Source organism: Lagopus leucura, unplaced genomic scaffold (genome assembly GCF_019238085.1).
Source record: "Lagopus leucura isolate 7727_CA_CO unplaced genomic scaffold, USGS_WTPT01 Super-Scaffold_100075, whole genome shotgun sequence".
NCBI lineage: Eukaryota > Metazoa > Chordata > Aves > Galliformes > Phasianidae > Lagopus > Lagopus leucura.
Window position 1 is genome coordinate 139,400 of NW_024962315.1, and position 13,958 is coordinate 153,357.

Consider the following 13,958-nt stretch of genomic DNA (forward strand, 5'->3'; position numbering starts at 1 on the left):
TAGTTTGCTGAAGATTCTCTGACTGTTAGGACAACACTAGAAGAAGCCATGAGACAGAGTGTCATTGCTGCTGGTGCCGTGGGGGATTGGCTTTTGCTTTCTGTACATGGCCGGTGGTTGTCCAGACTGCTTCACTAACACAGCTTGTTTTGTTAGTGTTAGGAGTTTGCCATTTAAAAAGAGAGTGAGGATGAGATACACAGAGGTAAACGGCTGTTAGAAGGCTAATGTGTTTATCTTGGGGACCTTCAGGAGAAAATGGTTAAAAGACTGAGTGCTTTCTTTACCAGGAAGGGCTGAAGAAGCAAAACATGTCCCAAGGAAACCGCATAAGGAACAATAAAAAATTAATCTGAAGAAAATTTCAGCAAAGAATTTGAGCAAGGAGAGATTTCTTACTCGTGAGCTGCTGTTAGACTGCGTATGGACCTCCTAAAAGGACTCCCCGGGCTGGGTTTGGCTGTAGACACAGTATCCACTGGGCTTTGCAGAGGGAGGACAAAAAGATGAGGCCACAAAGACTAAGTCCTTGCACTGCAACTTCAGAGCATTTTTAGAATCACAACAGAGTGCTGTAAACTTCAACACACACTGTTGATTCCTAGTACAATTTCTTGCCTATGGGTAGTTTGCAGAGTTGCACAATACAGGAAGGAAACTGGGTGCTTGACTCCTAAGCTCTCAGTGGAAGATGCCTGTAGATAAACATAACATAGAACCTGGCTCAAGCACAACTCTCTCAGAAGACATTTTCAAAACAGAGGAGAACTCACCTGCTTCCAGACACATGGGACTTCGTTCAGGCTCTTCCAACGTTTTGCTCATGCTGAACCAAAGATCTCATCTTCAATAGGAAGCTCTCAGAAGGCAATGCAGGTAAGTCTTGAGGAACAAGCTGGCTAGAAGGGAGGCACAGAGAGAGGAGAGTGGGAAGAAGGGAGAGTGAAAGAGAGGGCTTGGGGAGATAGACACATAGAAGGAGGGAACAGAAAGATGCCGAGAGAGTGGGCATAAGGTAGGCCAAGAAGTGGTGGATGAGTAGAAGGCAGTCTGTTAGAAGCAGTTCAGGCAGCATCCACAAACTTGCTGATGTAAAGATGTGGCATGTCATTGACTCACCAGTGTTAATTTCTGGGTTAGCGTGTTCTAGCACAGCCTGCTGAAGCAATTGCTTGATTCCCTAAAGGGATGCAGCAGAGACTTGAGGAAGAAATGCAGGCTTGTGAGTAGGGCGCACCTCTCTTGCACTCTAATCCACAGTGAGCATTGATTGACTCTATGGCCTTTGGCAACTTACTTCAGCTCTGTGAAATGGGGATAATAGCCTTTAATCAGCACAGGTAGAGAGTGTTGAGAGGAATGCAGAGGGTGCTTTTTGTGTGGAAGTACTGGAAAGGCTCTGGGTCCCAGCGCTTCCCACCATGGGGCAGTTCCCAGCGCTGCGCCGGGCTGCAGATACGTTCCATGCAGACAGGCCTTGCTTGGAGTGCCGTCTTCCTGGCCAGACTGAACAGGGCTTAGCTTTCCTCATTGGATACGGTGCATGCCAGCTGAAGAAAAGGAGGAAAGCCTCTTGCGAGCTGTAGGGTAAAATCCCTGTAGGTCCATGCCCATATTCAGTCACTGCCATTCAGATGGCAGGGCAGCAGAATCGACGGTGGGCTTTCACCCATCCAGGTGTCCTACAAACACACGTGCAAGAGAGAGATGCCCTTTCTTGAAGAAAACTAACAGCAAGCTTCTACAAGCTGTGTCTCACTGCTCATGAGAGGGGGCAGCAGTGGAGAGACTGAACAAAGGCCATCGTGGAGCACTCCTATAGCAGAAAGTACATCCAGGCAAGGGATGGTTGTGCATGTTCATGCAGAGCCTTTTAAGCAGGAGGGACAGGTGAATGGGGAGTCTGTCTACATCATCAGCACTGAAGTTGAAAGCAAATGAAAAGATTTTTGAGGGGCTGTGAAATCCCTCACACCCACACGTGGGCTCAGTCCCGGCAGAAGATGTCCCCAAAGCATTCTGAAGGTGGGATGACACTCAGCATCCCCCAGGCAGAGCAGATCGCACCTTGCCTGCTGCCCCATGACAAGTGCTTATATGAACAATGCAGGACACAGAAGGCATAAATTCAACAGCACTGTGGTACCACACTGATCTCTCTGCCTGAAAATATGTGGAAAAATAGCACCATAATTGGAAAAGATGAGAGTAAAACTAGCGTATGACAGCAGGGAGAAAACATTGCCTGCAGTTCCTCCAAACATGGCAGGACATTGTTTATGTTTTAGTATATATCGATTTTCTTTGAAATTTAAGCCAGAATTCTTTCATTGGAAGCAACCATGTTACACTTAGGTTTTTTGGACATTCCTTCAGCAGCATTTGCTTAAACACAAGCTTCCATTTCCATCAAAACTCAGGAAGATATTGAGGTAAGATGCAGAGAAGACTCTGGAGGCTTCAAAGCAGAACTCACCCACTTTGCTGGAGGGCAGTGGAATTATTCTGGCAGGGAGGCTGCACAGCAGTGTAAGTGCTGGGCACTGTGAAGGCTCCTGCTGACCACGTGGCATCACACAACCTTGGAGCTGCTTGTGGAGAATGCAGACACGGATCTCCCTGCCTCAGCAGCAGTACATATCTTGCTGAACTCTGCAGCACAGGCATTGAAATGAGCTTCCTGGCATGGCTGGCCTGTGCAGAAGTGAGCCTGCAGCACCATGCACTCCTGCACACCTCGCCACCAGCAGGGAGGCACAAGGCAAAGAACCTGATGCAGATTGCGTGGGCCCAGGTGGTAGAAAAGATCTGGCTTTTCATTACACATCTACTGATCCCCATCAGCCTGGTGTCGGTGGAGGCAGCAACTGGTTTAGGGTAAAGATCTGCGTTAGTCAGACCAGCCTGTAGCTCTGGCAGTTTCTTGTTGCATGCTGTTAAGCCCAGCTACTCATACCACGTTTTCAGAAAGCTTATCCTGAAATAAGAGATCATGGCACTCCCAGTCTCTTTTTCTTCAGATCCCAGGAGTTTCAGCTTTGAAAAAGCATCCAGACTTGAATGTGTCTCTGTAGTATGATCTCCCTCGTGCACCTATTTGCTGACAGGTGAACTAACGTATCACAGAATCACAGAATATCAGAGATTGGAAGGGACCTTGAAAGATCATCTAGTTCAGTCCCCCTGCTGGAGCAGGAACATCTAGATCAGGTCACACAGGTCTTCCTAAGTCAAAGTATTTGTTTTTCTTCCCTTAACGTCTCACTGCCCAATCCTCACTGCCCACTGCTACTGAAACCCTCAGTGTGACTCCTGCAATCAGCTCTGCCAAACTTACACATAGAGCTGTGGCTTGCATTTCTGAGGAGCTCCAAAGCAAGTAACACTACAGTAGCACACTGCAGAAAGATTGTCTGTACCGTCCTTGGTGCAGCCCTTCTGAATGTCACACGGAACACAGGGAGCCTGAAGCACCCACTTCTTCCCGTGCTGGAGAGCTATGGCTTCTCTTTGTGGTTCGCCCTCAAAAAGACAGTTACCTGAGGCAGGAACCTGTGCCAGATTTTTCTGGGCCCTTTGTGCCATAGCATTTCTGTGTACAAAGCCAAGCATCATGCACAGTACAGCAGCCACCCTTCTAGTAGGGATGATTGCTCCAGAAAAGAACGGAGGGAAAGACTTCAGAAGCCTGTTTCCCATCAGGAGCAAGGCTCTGGGGAGGCACATCCATGGGCTAGGGTGTGCTGGACCCTTGTGCTCTAAAGAGCTGCAGAGGAGAAACTAATGTGACCCAGCACCAAAGAACATCCTTACTGGCTGGGCTTGGCAACATCACGCAATGCTGTAAGTTTGCACTGTAGATAGGCCCTTCCAGAGATACCCTGCCCTGGTCTGGGCTCTGACACGGTCATTTCACAGCAGATTAAGTAGCCATCCAAAAAGGCAGTTCTGCCCACAGTTCTGTGTGGCAGCACAGCCATACAACCACATCATGAGGCTGGTCAGAGTCAGGGAGCACAAACCTGCAGTTCTCACCAACCAGAGCTGAGTGTTTGGGGGAGGTTAATTATGGTCAGGTGTTCTCACATCCACTTGTTCATCCTTCCACCCATCTACCCACCCATCCATCCATCCATCCATCCATCCATCCATCCATCCACCCATCCACCCATCCATCCATCCATCCATCCATCCATCCATCCATCCATCCATCCATCCACCCATCCACCCATCCACCCATCCACCCATCCACCCATCCACCCATCCACCCATCCATCCATCCATCCAACCATCCATCCATCCACCCATCCATCATCTTGCCTCACTAGTGGACCAGATGTTGAGCCAGTGAGGGGCAGAGTGAGAGGGATTTTTTTTTTCTTCTCTAAGTAGCTGCATCTCCATCACTGGGAAAGCAAAGGGAGAGCACAGGGTTGGCTACACTCTTCTTTTTCCTAAAAAGTGCCATGCCTGGATTTTCAGTATTGTTTTCTGTATGTTCATAAATGTATACACATGTAGTTACTTCTGTACTCCCTGGTTGTGTGAAATTATCCTTCGAAGGGGAAAGTACAGCAAGAATACAGGGAGCACCATTACAGTTTATGAGTGTCTGTGTAACTAATTACATGAAAGAGCATGCCAAAGTGTCACACACACGTGCCAAAGTGTCACACACACTCGAGGGAGGCCGAGTACGGACCAAGCATGCTCGTTCTGCCAAGTGCCCATGAAGCCCTCTGCGGGCTTGAAGCTGCACCTCGGCATGTGCTGTGCACAGAAGGTGAAACTCTGCAGAAGCCAGCCTGTCTCATGTCTTCCCCCAAAGCCTCAGGCATGTGCCGTGTTAGAGAGAACTATCGATAATTATGTTTAAAACTTTCATCTCCTTCTTCACATCTTCCCAGTGAACTTAATGATGGAAGAAGTTGCCAGATGTTAATTATTATCATTATCAGCTCCTAGCATTTACTGTACAAAGCAGTGCTTTTCCTGGTCTCGGTACTCTGTGATTACAGCACACAGAGAAAGGCAGGTTCATTAAAGTAGCCCACAAATGTTAGCACAGTCATTATCCAATTAACGTTCCTTCTTCGCAGGATGAATACAAACCTGACAAAGACCTCTCTGAAGTGGATCTGAAAAATGCCATCCGTGTGCACCACGCCTTAGCCACAAAAGCCTCTGACTACAGCAAGAAGTCCAATGTGCTCAAGCTGAAGACAGCCGACTGGAGAGTCTTCCTCTTCCAGGCTCCGTAAGTACAGCTCCAGCTGCCAGCACGGCCTCTCCCGCGCTGCGCCGTCAGCTCACACATGGGGGCAGGGCACGACGGAGGTGAAGGGCTGAGGAGGGACGTGACTTCCTCTCCCGTTTCAAAATGTGCTTTAAATACCACCCAAAAGTGACACGCCAGTGCTAGCTGTGGGGTGCCCACGCAGAGCTGACCTTGCCAAACTGCAAGCAGCTGGGACTGCAGCTGCCAGCCAGTCCGAAACCACCGCTGGGTCTCCAAACGCTGCCCCGCTGTCCGCAGTGTGGGTGCGTCCTCACTGCAGCTCTCCCGATTGATGTGTGCTGTCGGTCTGCAGAAAGGAGAAAATCCACAAGGTACGATGAACCAAGGAGCTGACAGTTCTCATCGGCCTCTGATGGGAAAAGTGCTAAAGATCATTAACGAACTCCTCAGCCAAGCCATTTCTTCTTCTTTCCTTAGTCTGTTACAGAGGAAAGCTGCTTTATTAAGAAGTGTCAGATGTGCTTGAGTTGTCTCCTGCTTGATGCTTCCATTGCCGCCAGCTGCCATCAGGGAGCTTGGCTTGAAGCTGGGGTGGGGCATTGGCATCAGGGTACGGCTATGGCATCTGGATTTCTGCAGGGAAAGCCCACCTGAAGCCTGCTGGGAGCAGTGCTAAACTGGTCTGATGAGAAACCCTGGCCTGGGTCCCATGAGCATCTAAGGGCTTCATGTTTCAGGGGACCTCTGCTGTGTGGCTCCAAAGAGTGAAATACCCACCAGCCACCAGCCCCTGCCCAGCTCCTATAACTGGAGCTGCCAAGGAGGGCAGGACTCTCAGGGACAGCCCTGCAGAACAGCCAGTTAGCCAGTGTGTTCCCCTTCACAAGGTGACAGCCCAGGAATGGATGCAAAGCAAGGGCAAAGGTGGCTCCAGGGCTGTCTGGAGCCAGTCCTGGTTAGGAGCACTTAGAGACTGCCTTCTCTTCTCATCTCCTTTGTAACAGAAGTAAGGAAGAAATGCTCTCCTGGATCCTGCGAATCAACCTTGTTGCTGCCATTTTCTCTGCCCCAGCCTTCCCAGCTGCAATCTGCTCCATGAAGAAGTTCTGCCGCCCACTTCTGCCTTCGTCCATGACCAAGCTGTGTCAGGTAAAGTGTGAGAGGAGCTGCAATGCAATGCCTGGTGCTCAGGCATAAGCACACAGCTCAGGCTGAGCACATCTGCAGCTCCTCCAGCTCTGCCTGGTTGATGCGCGCAGGTGCTCAAAGCAGCACACACTGTCTACAGGGCAGGAGCAGGCAAGTAGAGTGGGTGATTTGGACAAACCATGGTGAATTTTGGTGTGTGGATGATGGTTCCTTTGCAGTGAACATAAATGATCGCTATGCATGCACATTCACCTGTACGGTTGTTGGTCTTGTTTATTGCTTGCTGTCCAGCACATCCCAGCAGCTTTCTGTTGAGCAGGGTTGAACCAACAAGTGCTGCTGAATCCAGCAGGCCCTGTTCTTTCATAACATGGCACCCAGAGGTGGCAGCCTGTTCTTTCTCAGGCTGGAAAGCTACAGAGCCTAAGAGTCCCTCTGATGGGGAAGGTTTGCTGGATGTGGGGCACAGCGCAGCAGAGCATGGCTCTGTTAGCCAAGTGCAGTGGGCAGCAGCCACCTGAAGAGCAGCTCTTGTTTGCAGTGTCTGGGGAGCACCGAACATTCCAAGCAGGGGGGACACACTGCCCTCAGCAAAGGAGAAGGGAGAGGCCATCCTGAAAGGATCTGGGTAGGGATGCAACTCTGCCTTCTGAGCAGGTGTCAGAGCCCAGACTGGGAGGGTGCTTTCTCTCCAGAAGGCACAGACGCACAGGCTCTGAAGGCACTGCCTGCATATTGAAGGATGCAGAGATTTCATGTTTGTGATGTCCAGGTGCTGGCACATGAGTTTTGATCTTCCTCAGGTACCTGTGCTTCAGCTGCTTGTTACCAGATGAATTTACAAATACGCTGCGTGCCCTGGGCTGCATCCTTCAGGGCGTACATCCTTGCAGACACAGGTCCCACACCAACAGGCAGGTGGTGCACTCCTACATTTTAATACCTGACATGCTTCTCTTGGCAGGAGGAACAGCTGAGGTCTCATGAAAATAAAATGAAGCAGATTGCAGACGAATTAGCGGAGCATAAATCACATCCTGTAGAGAAGAGCCTCAAGTCAAAAGAGGCTGAAGAGTACAGGCTCAAAGAACATTACCTAATTTTTGAGGTAAAGGAACTTTCATCTTTTCTGTGAAAAATGATATCTTGGCTGACTGAGGAGAACTGAGAACTCTGGAGTGGGTGCTGTGAGCCAGGGGGAGTGAGAGGAGAGGACTCAGGGGCTGGATGCGTGCTGTGTGACAGTGATAAGCCTCACCGTTTTCCTTTAAATCTAAAAAAAGAATGAACAGACATTGCTTCTGTGATTTCTAACCTGAGGAGGGGAAAACGGATGAGAGAAATGAAATCTTCCTTTATTGTGATGGAACTTGAAATTTCCTCAGGTCCTAAATAAGGGAGTAATTCAATCCTCAGTGTTCCTCAGCCGTTTTCAGCAACATAATAAAAAAGCCATGGGAAATGAGTCTTGTTTTGCTGCAGCTGTTTCTGTAAATAAAGCCAAAAGCAGCATTACAGGTGATTACAGAGTTTTTGAGGGTGCGTGGAGCTCAGCCTAAATGCTCTGCAAAGCATTTAATGGGAGAAATGGAATCTTTGGTTCCAGACAGAGTTGAGCACAAGATAGGAATCCTGACACAGAGGCACTGGGGAAGGGACTGCTGGAGGCAGGAGGTTAGGCTATTCCCTGCCTTAGCCTGGGCTGAGGGGCATTTTCTGGCCGTCTCTTGAAAATCTGTTGGCCGCACTCCGGGTCTCCACCACCCTCTTGAAGAAAGATCATCTTGTCATCTCCAGCCTGAATCTGCAGTGCCATAGTTTGTGGCCGCTGTGTTTGTGCCAGCCCTCCAGATAGCTGCCTGCAGCCGCCCCATTTTGCAGACATTTTGTTTTCAGTGCCTGCAAAAGGGAAGCCTCCGTCCAAGCTTTTCAGTCTGCAAGAAGCTGGCACTTCCAGATCGTGATTCATCTCGTCAGTTTCATGAGATGTGCTCTAGAAATGCTTGTTTCCCTGTGGTGACAAAGAAGCGAGTGTAGGCTTCCTTTGAGATACTAGAATAAAGGAGTGGGGTGTTACATAAGTCTGTAAAAAGAGGTCCCATCTAGTGTTGGAATAACAATGTCAGGCAGAGGAGATGCCTGCAACAGCAGAGAGCAATGAGGGCATGACTTAGGAGTGAGGATCACTTTGTGGATGGAAGCAATGTGGGTAGAGGGATTCATACCAACTGAGGGAAGCTCTCCGTGCGCTCTGTGCAGACGTTGTCATGGAGTTCCCAGAAGGGCAGGAAGGAGCGTGGAGACTCTGAATGTCCTGAGGCAGGAAGGAGTGGATCTGTTGTCTGCATCTGCCTCCAGTGCACACCTGAAACAATCAGAGCTGCACTCGAGACCTGTCAGAGCAGCAGGAAAGGCTTGCACAGCCATCCCCTTTCTGATCAGCCTTCTCAGGCTTTGCTTGGAGCAGGCATTGTAGGGCAAGAATAGTGGGGTGCTGACAATATGGAATGTGTTTTCCTGCAGTAGCAGATGGCATTGCCACTGCTTTCCACGCATGGCCTGTCCCTGTTCACAGGCTTTCTGTCTGTTCCCTCTCCCCCTGCAGAAGAGCCGCTACGAGACATACATCAACCTGCTGTGCATGAAGATCAAAGTCGGGACAGATGACCTGGAGAGAATTGAAACCAGCTTCTTCAAGGTGGAAGCTGACGACATTGCTTTGCGGAAGACGCATTCCAGCCCTTCTCTGAGCCAAGGGCATATGTCTGTTAGCTGTAAGGTGGAAAAGGACATAATAGAGCAGAACACTTAACAAGGAACGTGCATGCAGGGGGAATGAACCGGCGGTGCTTTGCGCTCCTGGACTAGATCAATGAGCACAATTTTATCTAGGAAATCATACAAACAAAACCATAGAAGTGTATGACACGGTGACTGCTCTAGTGAAAGAAGTCAAAGAAGCTTTAGTTGACACTCCTTGGCAACGCTCTGGCATTTCAGCATCATAGATACTCCATCTCTTCTTTGTCCCCAACAGCACCAGTGGCTTTTCTTTCCCTCTTACCGCAGCCTGCACAATAAAGGGACACGTTTATTCTCCAGGGCCCGGTTGCTCTCTCCCACCAGCCCTCCTTCCTCCTCCCTGGAGTTTCCACCGGTTCACGTCTGCAGTTCCCAGCAGCGCAGAAACTCGGCCGACACATCGGGCTCTGTGGCAGCAGCAGTGCTGTGGGAGCAGGGCTCAGAGCAGCAGGAGCGCGTCCCTGCGCCTAGAGCAGCTCAGTGCTCGGCAGGACGCATCACAGCGGGGTCGTTCTGTGAGATAGTCACTGACCACGCGAGAGGCATCTCCAGCACAGCGCGTGGGAAAGGCACCTGCCCACGGCAGGAGAGACCTGAAGTGCCCTCTGTCACCTTATCCTTTTTATATATATATAAATATATATACATATGAATATATATATAAATAGATATATATATATATATAAGGAGACTTTAATGTGGGTTTTTAACCTCAGTGTGCAAGAGAAGTTAAGCTGCCCGGAGAAGACACTGGGGACCATGGAGAGCCTGAACAGTCCATCTGGACATCTGCAAAAATCCAGTAGCCTACATTTGCTTTTGGTTTCTTTTTTTCCTTTTTTTTCCCACTCAGATGGAAATCCCACCTAGCTTTGCTGCGAAACAGCGCTCTCCTGTTCCTGCTTGTTCAGACAGAGTGGCCAAGTGGCTATTGACCGTCCACAGCTTTGGGTTCGAGGCGTGGTGGGAGCCATGCTTCAGGTCCAGCTGAACCTTTGTGTGCGGGAGCAGTTCTGACTGCCCATCAGTGTCGTACTTCCTCCATTCTGCGATCCATATGCTATGCTCTTTTCAAGGGGGGCTTGTGTTTCCATTCCTTTCTGCTGCCTGTGGTTCAATGATTTACCGTCGTACTGGAAATGATTCCACTGCATTTCAGTGCCACAACTGTCCTCCCACACCTTGTTTATTTATTTTGCTGTTTGGTTTTGTCCTTTATCTCAGATTGCTTTTCTTTCCCCTAGGTGTTAACCAAGCTCCAGTTTTGAAGGATCCTGTAGCTGCTAACTACAGTCATTTATTGTTAATATTTTGCAGCACTGTTTAAACAAAGAAAACAAGATTTATTTGGATCTTCAACAATGGAGAGCCTATGGACTACTGTTTTCCATGATGGCTCTTACTACTAAAAACCTCCACCCAATTTTATCACCTCTTCTTTTATCTCTCCGTTTCTTTGTACAGTTTGGTAGTTTATTTGAAATGATGCACTAAGAATCATGTTAAAAAGAATAACAATAAAGCTGAATCTGTTGGTAAAGAGAATTGGTTTGAAATGTGGTTCCAGTGTGTGCTGGATTGGTCCCAGGCTTTGTGGGTCCTAGATGGCCACATGCACACAGGTCTCCATCAGCTCCTGCAAAGAGGAAGCTGAGCCCCTATGGACAGCACCAGAAAGCAGCAGTGCCTTTCTACAAGTGGAGCGTTGCACATCCGTGCTTTGGATGCTCATGCTGTGGCTGGATGGCTCAGCAGTGGAGCTGGTGAGGCAGATGGCTGCTCTAGCAACGTTCAGGTAACTCATCCTCTAGTCTGGCCCATCCCTGGTCTGTCTGTCCCCGCACAGCCTGGAGGTTTTGGGGAGGAGAAAGATGCCAACATCTGCACCAGCGGTTGGAGATGCTTTGGATACTGTGCTCAGAGGAGCCCTTGCCAACACTGAGCTGTTTCTCCAACGCATTGCGCTCTTTGCTGTGTTAGACAAGCGCCAGCATCCCTTGTTCTGGAGACCTCCAAGACACTGCTGGTGCTGGAGATGCCTCTGACTCAGTGAGAGCCATGGGGAACTTCAAGCCCAACTCCTGCTGTGCATAATCCCAGGTAATATTTGGTACCTCACCCTGTCCTTTCTGGCCATCCCCTCCAAAAGGCAGTGCCATCTCCGGTGTGCCTGAAGAAGCCACCAAGAGCTACTCAGTCCTCAAGCTGAAAGTGCCATTTTGCCATCCTCAGACAGGAGTAAGTTGCAGAGAAGAGCAGGGTCTGGCGAAGCCTTCTCTGAGCACCAGGAAAGGGCCTCAGAGCTATGGGGTCCTGACCCAGTGGATGTGACACCCTGGGGTGAAGAGCCCTCAGCCCAGGAGTTTTACCTGTGCTTGATGACTGTCCTGATACACAAGTGTGTATGCCTTTACGTTGTGCTGAGCATCTTACCTACCAGAGGGCACACTGCCAACGGCTTTGCCCAGAGGCTCTGCAATCCCAAAGCTAAGGCCCCATGTTCCTCTGCTGCCTGTGTCACCCCATCTGCATCTGCAAAGCAGTTTCACCCTCTGGGAGAGGCAGCATCGTGCACGCAGAGCAGCGCTGGCAGGACGTGCCAGTGGCTCCCCCCACCTGTGAAAATTGCTCTAAAATATTTATGGCTAAACCCTAGCAATACACGTGGCTGGAGATGAGGGCTCTAATAATAGAGCAGCGAGGGATAAAGGAGAGAGATGCAGGCTTCCTTCAGAGGCAATAGGAGAGAAAATTGAGGTAGCGTAACTGCCTCCAAATATAGAACACTATTACGGAAGCAAGGGGCACACTGAGCAAGAAATCACTGCAAGAAATCGTGAGTCTGCCATGGCTCAGAGCTTCTGATAGGTACTGAGCATCACAGAGGCCTGAAAAAATGGGGCAGTAACAGACCTCCCCCTAAAGGACCCACCTATCCCTTTTTTGTGGCTGTTTTCCACGGGGATCCTCCCCCTGGGGCATCCCCCATGCCTTGGACGGGGTCAGGAGCTCTCTGCCCGCTCCTGTCGGGCTGATACGACCTCAGGAATTGTGCTTCCCATGAACACACCGTATTCCCTGGGGTTGCCCTGTATGGGAGCTAGCCAGCCAGCCTTGCCCTGCAAGATCTAAAGAAGAAATGTGGTTGTGGATGGGAGCACAGCACGAACCCCCCGGTCTGCAGGTGAAGACACCTGAATAGGGGTTGGACAGGGGTCCCTGCCTGCCCCAGCAGCTGGGTTCTGTGCGTGGCCCTTGCTACAGTCCCCCACTGCCCCCAGATTGCCTTAGATCAATGCCGCCCACAGATTGTTATTTCTTATTTTATTTATAATATAAAAAATGTTCAAGTGTTAAACAGTCTAGAGTTCTGACATTCAGACAATCCAGAGCAAACTTTGACAATCATCTTATGACAAATTAGCAGAGTTTTCTATCTGATCCCATCATGGGTGAGGAATAGAGGGTTTAGTTACTTTATTGCTAAAAGTTAAATGAAATACACTGTCAATTGTTGTATTATCTTCTCAGTCACAGCTTCACCATGCATCCAATCTACAGTATCTGAAATGCAAAGGACATGCAGAAGTAAAAATATAAAAAGAAAAAAGTCAGGCTACAATGTAAACAGGTTTGGTGCAGAGAACTGAGGAGAGAGGGGCACCTCCACGGGGATGTTCTGCCACCGGACACACAGGACTGTCTCTTCGCGCCACAGAGCCAACGGGCAGAGCTGCTCCGGGTTTGGAAACGCGACGTCCGTCGCCAAGAGCAAGATGTGACGGTAACAACCGCCTTCACGACGCACGGCGCGGCGGTACAGAGGAACCCCCTTGCTGGGCTGCCCCCAGGGGGCCGCTGCCCTTCCGAGCTTCTGCAAGCGGGGCCAGAGCCAGGCACCAGGGCAGCACGGCCAGCGGCTCCCAGGCGTGGCTCCAAGCACAGCGCACGGAGCACTGCAGCTCGCACAGCACCGTGGCCACCGCCGCACCGTGGCCATGGGGACACCGCGGGCAGCACGGCACCGGGTCCTGGGCGGCACCGGAACCGCCGTGCGCCGCGCTGCCGCCCATCCACCAGGGCAGGCGCAGCGATGCGGGCCGAGCCGTACGGAACGGGGCTGCGCCTCGCCGCAGTCACACAAGCGTCCCACGCATTGGACTACCGATCTGTGCCAACCCAACTTTGGATCCACGGGAAAGAGCCAAAGATTGAGAGCTATTTGTTAAGGGCTGCTGCTGCACGGTTTCATTTTCTCCTCCTACCTGTGCGGCAAAAGAAACATCGTTTCTGCATTTCGGGATGGTGCTGTTGGATTTCTTTTTCTCCCGATTTAAGCAAAAATACAAGTATTTTACAGGGCAAGACAGATCCCCATCAGACATGGTAATGGAAATGCTCCCACTCATGTCCTTGGTGTGTGTTAAACAATACCTTAAAGAACAAGATCGTTAATAGCAGGGTACGGGGCAGAGTGGCGAGGCTGTTTTCTTCCGACGGAAGAGCACCCTTGTGACAGGTCGTCTCCCAAACAAAAATCTATGATCTTAAAAATGCTACTGAAACAGAATCCTCGGCATGAATCCCAGCACTAGCATACAGCAAAAGGCACCACGATAGTTTTAGTTTCTATTTTTAAGTAGTCAAAAATTGGCCCACCTTTTTTTTTTTTAACTTTATTGTTTGTTTTCGTTTCTTCTTTTTTTTTTTTTTTTTTACTTTTTTTTTTTTTTTTTCTCGGAAGCTGTAAATCAAGACATTACATATA

General features: G+C 49.8%; 1 protein-coding gene across 1 annotated transcript in view; it reads left to right on the top strand.

Moving 5' to 3' along the window:
* PSD2 (pleckstrin and Sec7 domain containing 2) overlaps nucleotides 1–10,673 on the top strand; it is a 42,127-nt gene extending 31,454 nt beyond the window's left edge. Inside the window, exons 11-14 of the mRNA XM_042887189.1 lie at nucleotides 5,100–5,257; nucleotides 6,244–6,388; nucleotides 7,353–7,496; nucleotides 8,994–10,673. Coding sequence (XP_042743123.1) covers nucleotides 5,100–5,257; nucleotides 6,244–6,388; nucleotides 7,353–7,496; nucleotides 8,994–9,200 — 654 coding nt within the window. The 3' untranslated portion in view covers nucleotides 9,201–10,673. The remainder of the gene's footprint in view (nucleotides 1–5,099; nucleotides 5,258–6,243; nucleotides 6,389–7,352; nucleotides 7,497–8,993) is intronic.
* The last annotated feature ends 3,285 nt before the right edge of the window (nucleotides 10,674–13,958 follow it).